The sequence below is a fragment of the Corvus cornix genome, chromosome 28, assembly GCF_000738735.6.
Source record: "Corvus cornix cornix isolate S_Up_H32 chromosome 28, ASM73873v5, whole genome shotgun sequence".
Taxonomy (NCBI): domain Eukaryota; kingdom Metazoa; phylum Chordata; class Aves; order Passeriformes; family Corvidae; genus Corvus; species Corvus cornix.
Window position 1 is genome coordinate 2,798,341 of NC_046356.1, and position 17,264 is coordinate 2,815,604.

The 17,264-nt window shown below is 53.5% G+C and overlaps 1 protein-coding gene across 9 annotated transcripts; it reads right to left on the reverse strand.

Annotated features, from left to right (window-relative positions):
• Positions 1-1,329: 1,329 nt before the first annotated feature.
• Positions 1,330-16,412, reverse strand: MIER2 (MIER family member 2). Of its 9 annotated transcripts, none has more exons than XR_005603738.1 (13): positions 16,368-16,412; positions 12,159-12,246; positions 11,477-11,625; positions 10,660-10,785; positions 9,886-10,009; positions 9,124-9,233; positions 8,466-8,535; positions 7,516-7,682; positions 6,812-7,081; positions 5,903-6,030; positions 4,735-4,871; positions 2,722-4,080; positions 1,330-2,500 (listed from the first exon to the last, which is right to left on the reverse strand). XR_005603738.1 is itself a non-coding variant. In XM_039566235.1 (13 exons), the coding sequence occupies exons 1-13, from the start codon at positions 16,374-16,376 to the stop codon at positions 3,605-3,607; spliced, it is 1,746 nt and encodes a 581-aa protein (XP_039422169.1). In that variant the 5' UTR covers positions 16,377-16,412; the 3' UTR covers positions 1,330-3,604. The 9 variants fall into 9 exon arrangements, 8 of the variants coding, with proteins under 8 accessions (XP_039422169.1, XP_039422170.1, XP_039422168.1 ...); XM_039566235.1 differs by having other exon boundaries at positions 1,330-4,080; positions 6,812-6,906; positions 7,000-7,081; positions 7,516-7,667; XM_039566236.1 differs by having other exon boundaries at positions 1,330-4,080; positions 5,927-6,030; positions 6,812-6,906; positions 7,000-7,081.
• Between the last annotated feature and the right edge of the window lie 852 nt (positions 16,413-17,264).

Here is a 17,264-nt window from a genome sequence, read left to right on the forward strand (position 1 = left end):
CCCTCCAGTGCCATGGCGGCCCTGGCACACCGCTGGGGCAGGATTTGCCCCACACATGCTGCCTGCAGAGACCCCAACCAAACAGATGAGACGCTCGAGGCAGGAGAGCTGGGGGGATGCCCAGACTGTGTCCCGGAGGGGATGTGAAGATTAACACGATCTCTCTCACCGCTGATAAATCGCCCCTCCTCATCACAGCCCCCAGCAGTCCTGGGTGTGGGCCACCGTGGGGACACAGATGTGGCAGCGTGGGGCTCCGCTGGAGCGCGCAGGGGGAAGCGCCTCACGGCAGCAGCGCGGCCGCCGCAGGACTTTGCCCCGCGCGGGCCCGAGGATGCCGGGCGGTGCCGTCCGGGCCCGGCCCAGCCCGGAGGTGTCGCGGGCGGAACGCGGCGAGCCCGGGCTGGGTCCGGTGGGTCCGGGCGCGGGTCCCGGGGGGCGCGGGCGGGTCCCGGGCGCGGCGCTGTGTCGCCCTCTGCCGTCCGAGCGCCGCAGCTGCAGCCGGGGCTGGGGGGCGGCGGAGCCCGACCCGGACCCACCCCCGGAGCCCGGGGGGCTGCGGCGTCCGTCCTGGACCCTCCCCCGGGGTGCTGCAGAGCCCGGGGGATTCGGTTCTGCTGCTCTCACCGCCTCGGAAACAGCGCTAGGGTCACACAGGGCCGAAACCATCGTTTCATGTCAAAGGATGCGACGAGGGAGGGAGCGCCGTCCCACCCGAAGGCTTCAAGTAGATCCGCGCTTCCCGCTGCTCCTCGGGGCCTCGAAGGAAGTGGGGAACGCGCTTGCGTCCCTCCTTCCCCGGGCTGTGCCCACCCTCGTACCCACCTCTGCGGGGCAGAGCTGGGGGGCTGCACAGCTGGAGCCCCCAAGGGCCCGGGCAGGCAGCCAGAGCTGGGGACAAGCAGGAGACGAGAATTTAAGGAGTTTGTGATGGAACAGAGAGGCTTTGTGGTAGGGAAACACAAAGCAGTTGCAGCAGGAACATTCCTCTTGCCCCCAGGAGCTTCTTCTGGTTGAAGTTTGGATGCACCCCTGCCTTCCACCGCCCCAGACCTGCCACAGGCTACCAGAGTTTTAGAGGACTTGGGGCAGCTGTAAAGGAACAAACGGCTCCCTCCACCTGCAGCACTGGAAGAGAGAACTCTGGGCCTCCTCCTAGGCTGGGATGGCCTCCCTGGCACAGGGAATCCCACCCCGTTTGGAGGAGAGCACTCGTGGAGAGCAGGAGAGGATTAGACAGCAGAGGCAGGAACCCCTATTCTTGCTTCTGCCATCATTATACACTGGACTGTTGTATCTTGGCCTCCAAAAAGAAGACAGACTTCTGGCTCACTTTCAAATTAGGTTTTTAATTAAATAAATAACGGCGAGGGGTCTTCAAGGCAGTGTCACTTCACAGTGTAGGGCTGGGGGGCAAGGGAGAAAAGAGTCCAGCATCGGGAGCGGCTCAAAGTGAATGTGCTTTGTAAGAAGGAAAAAGAAAACCCCAACAAAAAAAAACAAAGAACCAAACCTCCTCCCCCAGTGACTCCCCCTCCCTGTCCCAGCCTTTTTCACCCCTCTCCCTCAAAGTTATGTTGAAAAAGCGCCGCACTCATGTTGAAAGACCCCATGCAAATCTGTAAACAACACTGAAGGACATAAAGAGATTTCTGCCTCAGCCAGCTCCCCTCTCCTTTCACTAGGGCTTGAAGTAAACCAAAAGAAAAAATGGTTTCAGGAAAACTAAGAATGTTCTCAGCCGATGGAGGAGATGCCAAGGCCTGGCCCTCCCTGGGAGGGCTGCCTGGGCTCTCACCCTGCCTCCTCCCTTCAGCCAAGGAGCTTCCTGGGAATCACAGCCTGGGCAGTTCCACCATGGAGTGGGCACTCGTGTTTGCTTTCTGTTCCCAGCAGCTGGGAGCAGCTGCAGGGGGAGGCCTCTGCCCACCACATCTGGCTGACAAAGCCACACCAGGTGAAGGCAGCTGCAGGTGCCTGGGGCTCAGCATCTCCCAGCAGAGTGCTGGGGACTGAAGCAAACCCCTGTTAAAGCACACAAACCAGCTCTGGGGCTTAGGAGATGAGACAAGGTCTAATCCTGACATCCCATGGGGCTGTTTGATGCTGTCTCCGTGCTCCTGCTGCAGGGCTGAGCACAACTTCCCAGGGCCAGGTAAAAGGAGGATGCAGGCTCTTTGGTTTAGGTACCTGCCAGATCCACTGGCAGCAGAGCCAAGTGCACAACGACAGCCCCAAGGCCCCTACCAAAACAAGCAAAAACCCTCAACCCAAGCCCCTTCCCAACTGCAGAACACAGCTGTAGGAAAGGACTGTCTGTACCAGAACCTTGCCCAGCAGGGGTGTGGAGAGCATTACCTGCATGGAAAAAGGGGAATGAGAACACGTTGAGCCAGTGGCCAATCCCAGACCTGGAACACACCTGGGAAGTGAAGCAGCTTTGGACTCCAGCACACCCAAGGACAGGCCCCCGTGGCTCTGCACAGCACCTGGCACCTCCCTGGACAGGGCAGAAAAGACACACCTCCCTCTCAAAACAGCCTGTTTTGTGACACAGGGAGGGGCAGGGATGCCCAGGGATGGTGTGGAGCAGGAATGCCCAGGGATACTGTGCTCCCCTGCCTGGGACTGTGCTATCCCAGGCATCCTAGGAGCTAAGCAACCTCCTCCCTCTGCTGACAAATTGTTGGAACAAACTGGGAAGTTAAGAGATGTTTTCACCTGCATTTTATCCACTCGCATAGCGGCTCAGTGAAGATCAGGTCATCCTCTGCCAGCAGCAGAAGCAGCAGCGCCACAGCTCTGGGCCAGCATCACTCTGTGGGTCTAGAAACTCCTGTTACTCCCCACAGAAGTTCTCCCTGGCCCAGGACTGCATGGGAAGGTGAGAAGGACTCGAGTGCACACGACGCTGCTGCACCACGCAGCATTCCTTTCCAAGACCCGACGCTTCTGCCCAAGGGCTGGGCCAGGCCACGTCCCACCTGCAGCTGGTGGAGAGTCGGGAACACGTGGCTGCTGGAGGTGGCAGCAGCTGTGTGCCCGCCTGTTATGACCCATGGCTGATGGGAGAAGGACGGGGTGAGCGGCTCCTACTGCAACACGCTGCCCATGGGAGAAGGGCCAAGACTCGTCAGCCTCCCTTGGCATCGCCGTGCCCGTCTCTGCAGGAAACTGCCCTGCAGCCCTCCCAAGCTCTCGGACCCCCAGACTGCACCCTCACCATGACGGTGATACATCCCTCTTCTCAAAGCACCTCTGCCCTCAGACTGTCCCGCTGGGGCCAAGGGACACGTCCCCTGTCCCGAGGCAGGGACTCTCTGAGCAGACTGGCATCACCTGGGGTGACACATGGTCAGCGTAGGAGGGGGGTGATGGACCTCCCCACTCAGGAAAGCCAGCCACCACTTTGCACGATTGTGTCAGGATACACTGGAGCAGAAAGGTGTTTGGTTTCACTGTAGCCTTGGATCAAGGAGGATGGAAAGACAGATTCCGACCAACAGCTCCAAACTGTCCCTACAGGACAGCGGAAGTTCCAGAATTTCACTCAGTCAGGTCAAAGTCCTTGCTGGGTCTGTGACAAATTTGTGACTGGAGACTCTCACTGTGACAGAGGCTCTGACCGAGCCACAGGTGCTGGGCAAGCCTGATGAGCAGTCAGGAAAGTATTTACATCTCCGATGCCAATGAGACCGAAATCTGTGACCGATAAGGACACTTGCGCAGGGGCCACCACTGCCTCCCGGTCTCTGTCCGAATCCACAGGGCCAGCAATTAAAGGCAACCCCTCGTTAATGTCTGCAGGGAGAGTGAAGTCCATGGTTATTGTCTCACCAGAGTTCTGCAACGACTCCTGCTTCTCTGCCAGTCCTGGTCCCGCGGGCGGCAAAGCGAAGAGCTCCGGCTCAGAGGGGGTGACAGCGTGGCGTGGGCAGGGCGCAGGGACAGCGCCCGAGGACGTTTCCTCCGTGGGGTCAAAGGAGCAGTTTGTCTCTGAGGGAGTGCTGCACTCGTAGCCCTGCCCCGACTCGCTGATGCTGCCCAGGCTGCAGGCCGTGCTCTCCACACTCAGGGGCTCTGCTCAGGTGGGCACAGCCAGGGGGGAAGAGAGAGGGGGACACAGCAAGGGACAGAAAGCTACAGTGAGTCCACAATGCCCAAACACCCAGGTCAGTCCCACCTAGTCCCAACAGCGTTTGTTTGACGGCACAAGTGTTTCTTTATTACAGCAACCAAGATCCCCGCCAGCGCGTACCGAGGAAAGGCAAGATGCCGACAGCAGATGGGAGGCCATCAGTGTTTCTATGGAAATTAAAGGAAACCTCCCAGGCACACTGCAAGATAAGCCAAACCCTAAATCCTATCCCCTTGTGCCAACAACTCCTGGGAGCTGCCCGCACAAAGCCTTCATCTGCAGTAGGACAGTGAGGGAATGGACCCGTGCTGGGCTCCCTGCGAATCTTCTCACAGCCAGCTCTGTGTGAAAGCAGCTTGCACCTGATTTCTGGGGCCTTAACCCAGCCTCTGGAGGAGCTGCCTGTGTCAGTGCTTTGGAAGCAGCTCACTCAGGTGCCCAGCGCATAATCCTTTTGTTTTGGGAATGACCTAGGCCACCCCTCCAAGCCCAACACAGGAACAACCCTTTTATAGTCACCTCTGATCAATGCAGAGACAGACAAGACTCTTCTGCTCACACCAAAACCCCACAGCAGACGGACAAAAAGGAATTACCTGTGCTCTCAATTGCTATCTGATCTTGACCAAAGTGAGCATCCAGGCAGCCAGCTGCAGAGGGAATTGGTGGGGAGCTCCGAGAACGATTTGTGTTTTCCACTTCAACCCCATCCAGGTCATTGTCGGTGAAATCCCTGTGGAGAGAGATAAAGAGCATTGCCACTACCTGCTAAGCAGAGAGATGCAGGCAGGAGAAAAGGTGACTGGGATTAAAACCCATCAACAAATAAAGCAATGGGACTGTAGAGACATCACCAGAATGAATGTCCACCCCTCCTTGCTCTGCAGAGCCTGGTTTAGACTCTGTCCTGAGGAGGTGACCTCAGGTAATAAATACAGTGTGGCCGAGACCAGCCCATGATAAACCCAAATGGGCTCTCCAGCTTCCTAAAGAGCTCTGCCCCCAGTTCTGTGAGCCCCAACCCATTCCAAAGGGAAATAAATACATGGTCAAATGCCCAGGGAACGCCCAGCTTCATGGAATGACTGCGGTGGGTCCTTAGTGTGCCAGCAAAGAGCAAGTGACAGAACACATTTTCCCACCCTGGGAAGATTTAAGATTTCAGGTATTTTCCTGTCTTGCATCAGAAGTTAAAAAAAAAATAATCAAAATCTAAGCCTTCATCTGATGTTTTTAATTGATTCAGTTTCAATATTTCATTCTGACCTATTAAGAGATTTCCGTTTCAACCTTTTTGAAAGGGTGTATTTTGAAAAGTACCTTCTGTAATTAGCATACATTTCAAAGGGAAGAATTTGCCTCGTAAGGAAATTAATTCAGGTTCCAAACCACCAAAAATAAGTGCATTTTTGAATTTAAAAAGCTCCGTTCCCAAAACCTCATCAAACTGAGTTCTTTCACCAAAATCAGCTCTGAATCCCTGTCCCCAGTGTTTTGTGGATGCGTTTGTCTGAAACAAAAACTATTTTCAACACACAGAAAAGGACAAGAAAGCCCACATCCAAGCAAACAGTTCTTTTATCTTCCCTCCCCACGCCAACTTTGTGTTTGTGCTCTGAGAACACCCCGTGCATCCCTCCATCCTCCCACTCGAGAAACCTTCTGGAGAAGAAAGCGCAGTCTGTTAAGCGGAGGTGCTTTGCAGCAGGAATCTTCACTGGGAGGTTAATATTACTAATTTTAGTGTGAGAATATTCCACGCACGTGGCTCCAGGGTGGAGGACGTACTTCTTCCTTCCTAGACGAGTCTGCTGAGTGAAGTAGTCATAGCGCTCTGATTTTTTCCACATGTAGTAATACTCCACGCACTCGCCCACCGACCGGGTGCGGACCTGAGGAGAAACACCCCAGTCAGGACAGCCACCCCCATCCAGGTGCATCTCCTGGAGCAAGGAGCTATTTTCCCATTTAACCAGCACAGAAAATTAAAGTGCATTACAGTGATTTACATGGCTATGGACACATTGCTGCAGAACAGAAGCACGTACTGAGGTTTCCGAGGTGGCCAGAGAAAGAACTCCCCACAGCACACAGCTGTTGTCACAGACCCGTGTGGGTCACACACACTCGTGCAGGACTTTCCTGCGCTTCCAGCAGCAGCACACTTAGCAGAGAGAGCAAACCTGCATCCATTGTCACTGGCCAGCGTCAACATGCCTACAATTAACCAGTGGTAGAACTGGACTCTCTGGTTCTGCCAACTCCCAGCACAGCAGCATGTCCCGGGGCCCAGCTCTCCCTACAACAGCACCTGCCATTCTAGAGGACCCCAGGGGACTTTACGAAACATCCACATGCTCAACTCACTCATTCACAGAAGTACTGCAAGGGCTGAGAGTTTGGAAAGAACTTTTGAGACTCCAGAAAGGGCTAATCAGTAATTAACTGACATCACTCATGCAGGTCAGTGGTGTTTGTGACTTCTCCCACCTGGAAAATAAGGCAGAGCAGGGCAGTGAACAGCCCATCACCTGCTGGCATGAGTCAACACAAAGCCTGGGATTGGAACTCGGCCATCCTGAACTCCCTGCGTCAGCCGAGGCCCAAAGCACATCTCTGGTGCCCAGTCACTGCCTCCTTCCCCTGCTCCTGACCTGGGGGGAGCAGCCTTACCTTGTTTGCTTGGATAAGGTGAAAGTTTTTCCCATGGACTCTAAAGCCATGTTCAAAATTTCTACATTCTTCCTCGCTCCAGGCACAAAGCTCATCTGTAGCAGAAAGAAAGAGGAGTTGGAGGAGATGTGCAGAATCTTGAAAGAGTTCCATGTGCCCTGATGAACCGAAATAAGGGGAGTCCTCACCTCTGATAACCTTCACGTTGAACCGTAACCTCCGCAGTGCCTCTTCTGCATTGAAGTTGCATTTCACCAGCTCATACAAAGCCTGGGAAACAGAAGGAAATCACTCACAGCACGTACCTGAGCAACACACCACAAACCAGCCTGCTCGTGACTCACGTTTGTCTCGTAAAACTTCTATTTCCCAGGAGCCAACTTGCTGCTAATCCCAGCTTGACCACCAGCAGAGATTATCCCCCTTTTTAAGGGACTGGATTACAAACCCTGGGACTGGACAAATGTAGTTCCACCAGAATCTAACCTGGCTAGATCGGAGGAATACACAGCTGCTCTGAAATGGTTGATCTGCTGACTTTTCCAGTCTTCCCAACAGAGAGGGTGACCGCAGCTGGGCACACACCCTCACTTATCCATGAGGATCACTGGAGTTTGACCTCATTCTGACCTCTGCAAGGAACGTGGCACTGTTGGGCCAGCACCACCTGGGTCTGTGTGGGCTGCAGGAGTCCCTAAGCTCACCTGCTCATTGTCCTTGACCACCTCTCCCTCTGGCAGGCTGCTGCCGGACAGCTCGTCCCACTGCCGCTTCACAGCGCGGTACAGGAACTCTTCCACCTCCCTCTCAGGGAGGATGTTCGGGTCCCAAAGCAGCTGATCTTCATTCTCATAGGCTAACAGAAAAAGCACTGAAATAAGATAATCAAACAGAGAATTCTGCTGCTTTTTGAGAAGTGGTCTGCATGGACATGCATGGGGAAGACAGAGGAAGGAGGAAATCTTTGCTTGGTACTCCAACCCAGCAGTAGAGATGACAACCATCCCTCAAGGCACTGCATTTTCCCTCCTGATTTTGGAGGCAGATAAGCTCTTTATATCTCTTTTAGGGCCCTTGGCACAGGCTCAGCTTGTTTCCATTGTTTCAGAAAGGTTGGCTGACAAAGTTTTTGTCATCACATTCTCAAAGATTACCGCTTTGATTAATTAATCCTGGCAACTAAAGACCCTTTTAGCTTTCTTGTCCAGAAGCTCAACAAGCTGGCGCTCATACTGCACTCATTATTGGACACAATCTGCAAATCAAGGCACCTCTGTCTACTCTGCAGACATCCCAAAATCAGAAACAGATAATCTCCAGGGAGCACTGAATGCCACTAACTCACTACTTAAGGAAGATGTCAGAGAGAATAAATCAGAGCATCCCCAGATGGGTATTCCTTCTCTTTGGCTACAGCTGAGACCCCCTCCTGCAAACCTGTCACACCAACCCAGTTCTCCCTGAGCTTCACCAGTTCTGTACCTGTGTTCCCAGCCCGATTAAATCAGGCTCATCTAAGTCAGTACATCTGGATGTCACTGAAAGCTGCCAAGCCTCCTGGAGACACAGAGCAGGACTGGTGATCCAGAGCTCATCAAATCCCCCTGCCAGCAGCCCTACACCCAAACTAGGCACAAAGAAGAGGCTGCCTTACCTTTTTGCCTGTGCCTGTTTAAGCGGAGGATGGGAACAGTGGCCTGGTACTGAGGTCCAACCATGATCTCCTGAAATCCCACGACAGAGAGGTGAGAAGATTGAAATGGGAAATGCTCCACGCAGGCTGTACTTCATGATTTAGGGACTACACCACTACAAGGCTGATTTATTTACTGGTAGCCCCCTCTGTCACTACTATTTCTAGTGAACCCTGACTATTTGAAGAAGGTTTACTACGAACCAGATGATACTGTGGGGACCCTCAGCATTTATACAGTTTTAATGTAAAAGATCTATGGCAAAAAGCTAAGGCTGGAGATAAAGCAATGCAGAGGTTTCTCCTGCAGCCTTCACAGCCAGGATGAATTTGGAAGCCTGCTCCTCTCTTTAGAAAGATGGTTTCCCCTCAGTAAATCCTGCTGCATTTCACCTTTGTAGGGTTGAAGATTTAATTTACCAAGGCACAACAGACTTCCCGTATCTGAAGCAGAAGATAATTTCGAGATTGTATTAAAAACACCTCTTGTAACCCACATCTGCCACTGCCACCCACAAAATGCAAGGCATCAAGAAGCCAGCTGGGGAGATATCATAGTGCTTTGGTGTCATGCTTTCAACTCAGGAGTCCCCCTTCCCAGTGCAGTCAGGTCATTTACCTTCTTACACTCATTGGATGGGATGGAATCCACCTCTGAATCCTCTGCCATGGAGGAAGCACATGGAGATGAACATGGCTCTTTGTCTTCATCAGGAAGGAAGTTGTTTGCTTTGTGGGAAAGGAAAAGATCTGTAGTTATGAATTTTTTTTTATTATTCCTTTATGTTCCCTCTTCTTCCCTTCATTTTCTGTCCTAAGGTCCCTTACAGCATGGTCTACAAGGGACAGCTTACCTGTATTTTAATTTTCTCACTTGAAATAACAGAATTTGCACACTTGCCACATGGATGGCCAACCTGGGGAGCTCAGCCTCCTTAATTTTACAAGACAGCAGGAGCAATAACATCACTTCATGCAGAGTCCTTGTCACGTGCTTCAGCTTCCCACATATTTCAGTATTTAGGAACTGTCACAATACATCTCTCCACTACTACTACTGAATTTATTCACTTGTAGCGATGTCAGATGAGGTACTTATCTTTCAGACTTGCAATTACAGCAGGCAGCAAAACAATTCCCACTTTCTCAGTATTCTGAGCTACAGCTCAAGACAATTCTTCCCTCATCCCACTGCTCATCAACGCTCTGTCCTGTCCTACCCAAAGCCCGGTAATGCCTCTGCCACGCAGACAGTCCCCAGGAGGAAAAGTGGAAAATTTGATGTCAGGAGACTGACAAAATTAAGAAAGCCATTCTCACCCTCCCCTGCACATCATATGTAAAAGTGAACAGCAACTACTTAGGAACTAGTGACACATACAGCCAGGCTGGTTTGGGAATAAGTCCGATGCATCGTGGGACGTGACGGATGGAGTCAGATCGTCAGCTGAAGATTGTGTCTCCTCCTCTTCTTCCCCTGAAAGCAAATCCTTCGCTATTTGTTCCTTTTAACAACAACAAGAAAGTGAAAAATATTTTTAAATTAAAAAAAATATATGAGGGGGAGTGAGGCCTAGAGTAAAAGCATTTCTGGTCAACAGCGGCCGCATCCACAGATCTCTTCACCCTCCCACAGCTTGTCCAAAGACAGATTCTCTCTCTCACACTCCCACCACACCCAGACTATTTTCCCTAGAAGCACTTTAACAAGTGTCATGAGTGGCTTCCTATGGAAGCCAGAGAGTATGAGCAAGCGGCCCTTTCTGTAGAGCTCCACTCACAGCAAGTAACTCAAAGATCCTGAAAGAGGAAAACCCCAACCCCCCAAAACCCCCCACTTTCTACAGAATTTTGCTAGAACAGGAGGAGCCCCGGCTTCAGCTGGGAAGATACAAACTTTCCCTGGCTCTTCACACACCCCCATCGATGTGCAAATACTTGTAACCAAAGTTCCATGCAGAGTTTTTACATTTTGAAACAGATATCCTTTCTCCCTTCTCCTCTAAACACTTCATACTCATGTTTCTGCACCTGGTGTTCCTCACTGGGACACCAGAGCTAGGCAGGTACCTTCCCTTGGCATCGATCAAACCCCTCTGAAACGGGGGTAACCTCGACAGCCTGTGCAGACACCCAGGCAGAGAGCTGCTCTCACCTTATCCAGAGTCATATCAGGGAGGTTGGGAGTGATGTCATTGCTCTCACTGTCCTGCTCCGAGATGGGATCAGATGCCTCATAGCCATACAGTGCGAGCAGCTCCTCAAATGGCATTTCACTGCTCTGAGCAAGAGGAGGACAAAGCTGCATCAGGAAGAGAACAACCACAAGAGCACCACACCAGCTGCAGGAACATGGACAGGCAGAGGCAGTCAGGGCAGCTCTGCTCCTCTGGGGGCTCTGAGCAGCCTCAGGTGACACTGTTGGGACCCACTGTATCCTGTCCCTCTCAAAGGTATGGAAAAGCCAGGAACTTTCAGCCCAAAGCAATATAGTCTAGGGCATTATTAAAATACATTTATCTTTTGTTCTAGATTTCAAACAGGTGAAAAATGCCAGAAAGCACTACTGTATTTAAGTAGAGGAAGGGGAGGAACAAATCCCTGTATCAGTCTAGTGCCTGGCCTGAAGAGACACTCTCTGTCACCAAGAGCAGTTTGTGTTCCACTGAGGTCTCTGTGGGACCACCCACAGCAGCACCACGTTGGCTCATCTTTGTGAAACACTGGCCATCACCCCCAAAAGCTGGTGATTCTTCAGCAAGGAGAGCCAAGATCATCTGCCAGAGGGGCTACTTGGCAGAGGAAGGCTCCAAAATTCACTGCTGTCATCTGTTCTCAAAACCATTCCTTCCAATCCAAATGCAAACTTGACTCATCGTTGGGTGACCTGAACCCAGCTCAAGTCAGGGCTTCACACAGCACACAAGCAACTCCAGCAGGTAATTTCACTTCCCCTCCCCTGCTGCCTTTACCTGAGAGGCACTGAAACTCTTCTCCAGCTCTTCTAAAGATTTCTGCTTCTCCTGAGTATCATCTTCCTCCCTTTCTTCCCTCACACCGTAGTTCTGGGAAAGGATCTCTGCCAGGTTCAGTCGATGATCAGCTGAGCCCATTGACACAACTGCAGGGATCAGAAGAAGTTGGATACTAGCACCACCACGGATCAAATCCTGAGATGCAACAAAGCCAGGGATGATCCCTTCTTGTGTGTGTGCAGACATGATAAGCCAGAGGAAGAGATTAGGCAGAACAGAGAGGGACAGGGAACACAACTGGCAGCAGTCACTTCATCAGCACAAACCCCAGTTCTATCCACATTCAAGTCCCATAACTGACTGGAAGCTGAATCTGAAGGTTGTCTAAGTATTTGTGTGTCTCTCCTCACTGGATCCGCTGATGTCACAACTGTGTGAACACACTGCAGCCTTTCCTTCACCTGGGGGCATTTTTAGGGTAATCACCCCTTACTCAAGAATGTGCAAATGGACACCTGTAGGAACTTTGGCATCTTTAAGCCTTTCCTCCTCTGTCAAACAGCATGGGAATCAACCAACAGGCTCAGGAGATGTTGCAACGAGAAGGGAAGTGATCACAGTAACTTTGTGTCCTCTGGGAACTAGACCAAGAAACAGAGGGATCTGAGCCTTGAGGTACCTGCTGCACTTTGAAGGGCGGGCTCTCCAGGACATAGGCCACGGGCTGGGTATGCGACCACCCTCGGGCTCTGCCGGCCAACAGAGGCCTTCAGGAAAAGAGAAGAACATGGCTGAGACAGCTCTCCTTAAAAACAGGACATCCCTCCACCCACTTCACCCCACCACCAAATGCAACTCATTTAAGTTCAAAGCAAAAGTTACCCAAATGCCCACAGGGCAGTGTTAGGAACCGTGCTGTTCAGAAGAGTTCATCGGGTGTATTGAGCAGTTTTTCCTGGCCTCCTCGCCTTCCCCTCAGCCCATGTGTTTCCATTCCATCTATTTTACCTCCAGCACTCTACTCACTACTTATCCCCCCACCAGTTTAAGACCTCAGACCTTCATGATTTACATGTTCACTTAAAAGAAGGACCTGGACCTTCAGCTGTTATTCTAAACACACATATCGCATCCAAGTGCAGCATTTTTAGGGGTTGACCCTTCAGGGAGCAGCCAGCCACAACACCCTGGCTTCTCCCTGATGCCCCACTGCACTCAGGAGCTCAGGGGCATGAGCAGAGAAACAGCTGAGCAGGCAGAGAAGGAGTCTGGTAGGACCACAAATGGCACAGGCAAGGTGGGAGAGGCTGAGCCAGGCAGAGCCTGAGAACAGGCACCTGCAGGGTGGCATTTGGTGCTCGGTCACAAGTTCAGGCAGCAGCATGGGCTGAAGAAAACAACCCAGACAGAACATCTGCTGCTCCTCCGGCTGCTGTGCATGGAAATGCTGTTCATCAAGTTTAGCCTAGGCAGGAAGCAAACAGGTAAACAATCAAAGCTTTTGGGTGACTGAGAGCACCTGACTGCAGAAGAAAATCCCAGTGTCAGTCCCCCAGTCCCCAGTGACATCTCTGTAGGATCCTCAGCCAGCAACAATCTCAGCTGTGCACCATCACTCCTCACTTATTCAGTGGGAGTTGGAACATTTACAGTGTTTCCAGTACGGGCCTCTTACAACTTATTTAAGAAAACACAGTATAGCTTCACATCAAAATCTATCCTCTAACAACAAAGCAAAGTATTCACCAAAAAACAGGCCACCACAGAGTGTGGGTTCTGAGTTAGTGCCTTCAACTATCAACACAGAGACTGGAAATTCCAGAACAATGAAGAAGATGCCTCCAGTCCACCATCCCCCAAGATAACCCCCACTGAGACCACTCTGGCTCCAGACAGAGCCCTACAACTGTGCACACAAAAAGAGAAGGGAGAAGTGACAGGATGATGAAAGGAGAAGGGGACAGAGTCCATTTTGAGGATGGTCATACCGGGAAATGGCTCTGTAAGTCGGGAAAGTGTCAATGCACCTCTGTTGGGTTTTGCTGGAATGTGACCAAGTACAAAACCCTCTTGGATAAATCCTTCCAAGCAAACAACCGTGGTTTCATGGAAAGGGTGTGGTCTACCCATACTCCCTCCGGGTCCTGGACAATCTGCAGAACTCACTTGGCTCAGACAATGATGTGTAGATCAATGGCTCCTCCTTGCCTGGGGATCAATAAGGCCTCTGAAAACAAAGGCTGAAGCTGTTGACATGGATGGGCTGGCTTGAAAAGGTGTCAAGAATACTTCAGGAGCCATGAGATCTCCTATTAATAACCAGGTGCCGAAAGTAAGAGGATTGGCCACTACAACAGGGTGACAATTCCATAACTAATCAGGAGTTTAATTATCCGAAGCAGTAATGGAGCACCAGAGCAAGTGGGAATGCTGGAGTCACCATGGAATAACCAGCACTCTGTGCTAGGGCTGAGGAAACAAGAAACAGGTGATAGACAAAGCAAATGGCCCACTCCCTGCATAAATTTAAACGCAGGTGTAACGGAGCAATCCCTCAGATTATTTACAAATCCAGAAGACCACAGAAACAAGAGTCAAAGGAACAGGAGAGAAAGGCAAGTCTGGCTTGGAAACGTAACTGATGACAGAATATTGCTGACTGCACTGATTGCCAGAGCCACAGGATGTGGAGCTACTTGGTCTGAAGGTGAGGTAGGTGCAACCTGACACTTCAAATCCAAACACCACAGAGGAGGCAGAAATGCAAGAGCATGGCATGCACCAGCAACACAGAGAACAGCTGTGGGCCAGGGTGTCACTGCTCTTCTTGCTGCTGAGGGATTCCATCACCATCAAAGGTAGCAGTGGGGAACTCCAGTTACTCTCACAGTGCACTGTGATGTTGGAAACTGGCTCCTATGCCCATGAGGCATTTAATCTTGGGGGGGCAAAAAGGGAGATTAAATTCCTTTGATCTCACTTTACCATCCCCAGTGCCACTTTCCTCCTGCTAGTTTCTGCTGCTCAGGCTTAAGAGTAACTTTCCTCTCAGAAGTTACACAGAGGTTGGTCAACTACGCACTCTCATGTTTGTATTTCTGGATGACTCCTGCACTCCCTCCTTAGGTGTGGACTCAAGGATCTGAGCAAATGGAATGAAGCTCAGCCATCATTTAGGAAACAAGGGCAAAGGCAGAGTCTGAGCTTTCTGCCCTGACAAAGGCGTTTCTCACTGTGAGGCCAGTTGTGTCTCCCCTGAGAAAACCCTCCAGACTGAAACCACTCTTGCAAAAAAGTGAGGGGAAAAAAAGAGAAATTTCCCTTTCCAGTGTTACTCTTCATTAACTAACATAGATTCCTGAGCCAGTCTAACACATATTTCAGATTCAGCGAGAAGCATTCCTGCTTCCTCTGCCTTGTCCACACTCCTTGGCCATGGGGCCATTTTCCACAAACTCCAGCTGTAGCCAGAGGGAAGCAGCACAGATGGAAACAGATTTGTCCTGCAAGTTATGCCTCTGAAAGATCAAAGAATGAGCAGATGACACAACACAAAGACCACCTTCTGCACTGCTCAGGAAGATCAGGGCCCCATCACACCCGTGCAGTGTCACAGCAGAGGTGCTCCACAGCCAAACCTCACCCAAGAGACAATGACAGTTCTTGGATGTCCCCTGGACAGACATCTCTGAGCCACAGCAGTGCAGGGTGCCAAGGCAGCACTCTGGCCCAACAATGTGCCCAAACAACACTTTGGCACAAATGAATCCAGCTTTGGTGCTCCACCAAAGGCTGAACCGTGGTGGATGGGCCAACAGGCCAGGCAGTGCCTTCCTCATGCAGAACACTGAAATACCCTGGAAGCGAAGCCCTGCCCTTGGACAGATGCTGTCACAGCCAACAGGGATCCAAGATCTTGCCACAGAGTACCTCAAAGTCTTCCCAGCACCCTTGTTCCATGTTGTGGTCACCATGAGGATCATGCCATAGAAATGAAGCGTGCATGTGTCACAACAACCATTACAACAGGTCAAGGATATTTGAGGGACATGGCAAGACTTGATGGGCAAAGGCATCACCAACTCAAAGTGTGATGGAGCGACAGCAGAAATGTTTCAGCACAAGACACCAAGGCAAACAGGACTTGGCAATTGGAGAGGCAGTGAGGAGTCCCCACCCAGCCCTCTTTACCTTCTGGCCCCTAGGCAAGGTGCTGAGAACCATCCTGGCCACCCTAACCAACCGTTCCCACCACCTTCCCCAGCCCTCTGCCATTCCCAGGATCCTGACCTCCGTGCTCTCCCACTGCTCAGGCCGTCTCTCACCTGAGAGCCTCTGCGAGCCCCTTCCAACAGTTCCACACCCCTGACCCCGGCTCCAGCGACCCCACACCGCTGTCGGGCTCTGCCGGGCCATAGCCCCGGGGCTCCCAGTCCGCTCCACCCCGCGCCTTTGCACCCGCCCTCTGCACCCCGCGGTCCCGCAGCCCCCGGCCCGAAGCCCCTTCTCGCGCCTCTCCGGGCCCCTGTGCCGCTGCTCCAGGCCGCGGGGTCCCTTCGCCGGCGCTGCCCGCCCGGCTCTCCCGCCGGCTCCCGCCCAGGCGCCCCTTCCCCCGCCCGCCCCCGCCGGCGGCCCCTGCCCGGCCCCGGCACCCCCCGGCCCCGGCCCGCCCCCGCCCCCGCCCCTCGGCCCGCTGCCGCCCAGGGCCTCGGCGTCCCTCAGCCCGAGGGCCCCCGCCCCGGCGGCCCGCGCCGCCCCATCACCCGGCTGCCGCAGGACGCCGGCCCCGGGCGGCCCGGGGCAGCCGCGGCTCGGGGGTCCCGGTGTCCCCGCCCGGCCGGGAGCGGCTCCAGGCCCGGCGCGACCCCGGCGGCGGCTCCGCACTCACCTCCGCCATGGCCGAGCGCGAGCGGCAGGGGGCGCGGGCCCCGGATGCGGCAGCGGCCGCTGATTGGCTGCGGCGTGCGGGGGCGGGGCCTGGGCCGGGCTGCCTGAGGGGCCGCGGTTCGGGTCCCGGAGTCGGGATCGGGATCGGGATCGGGATCGGGATCGGGATCGGGATCGGGATCGGGATCGGGATCGGGTCCCGGTCCCGGTCCCGGGTTCGGGTCTGGGTCCCGGTCCCGGTCCCGGTCCCGGTCCCGGTCCCGGTCCTGGTCCCGGGTTCGGCTCCCGGTCCCGGTCCCGGTCCCGGTCCTGGGTTCGTGTTCGTGTCCCGGTCCCGGGTTCGGGTTCGGGGGTGTTGTCGTGCTCCGCCAGTACCGCCCGGAAACGGTCCCGGGGAGCGGCACGGAGGGAGGGGAGTGGGGGCTGCCGGTGCCCGCAGCAGCGTTCTCCGAGTACCGGCCGGGCCGTTCGGTCGCTGCCGGAGCCGCCTCGGAACCGCAGCTGTGAGGCCGCGCGGCTCCGGCCCCGCAGAGCCCCGCAAGGAAATAAATCCGCGGGAGCGGCGGCCCGGGCAGCGCGGGGCCGGTCCCGCACCCCTGTGCCGGGTCCCTCGGGCCACCGGCCGGGACAGGCGGGTGTAAAGGCCCAGGGACGGTCCCCAGCTCCTCCAGACCACAGGGACGCACCGGGGACCACACAGGTCACAGGAAAAACTGTGCTCACAACCCCAGCCTTCTTCATGGATCACAAAGCTTGAATCTCCAGGGAAAAAAAAATTCAGGGGACCTCAATGAGCACTCCCTTGATAAAAAGTCACCATATCTCATTTAGAGTTCATAGAAGAGGGAAAGAACGGTTGGAGCCCAGGGGTGGTCTGTGCCTCGCAAGGACTGGGGTG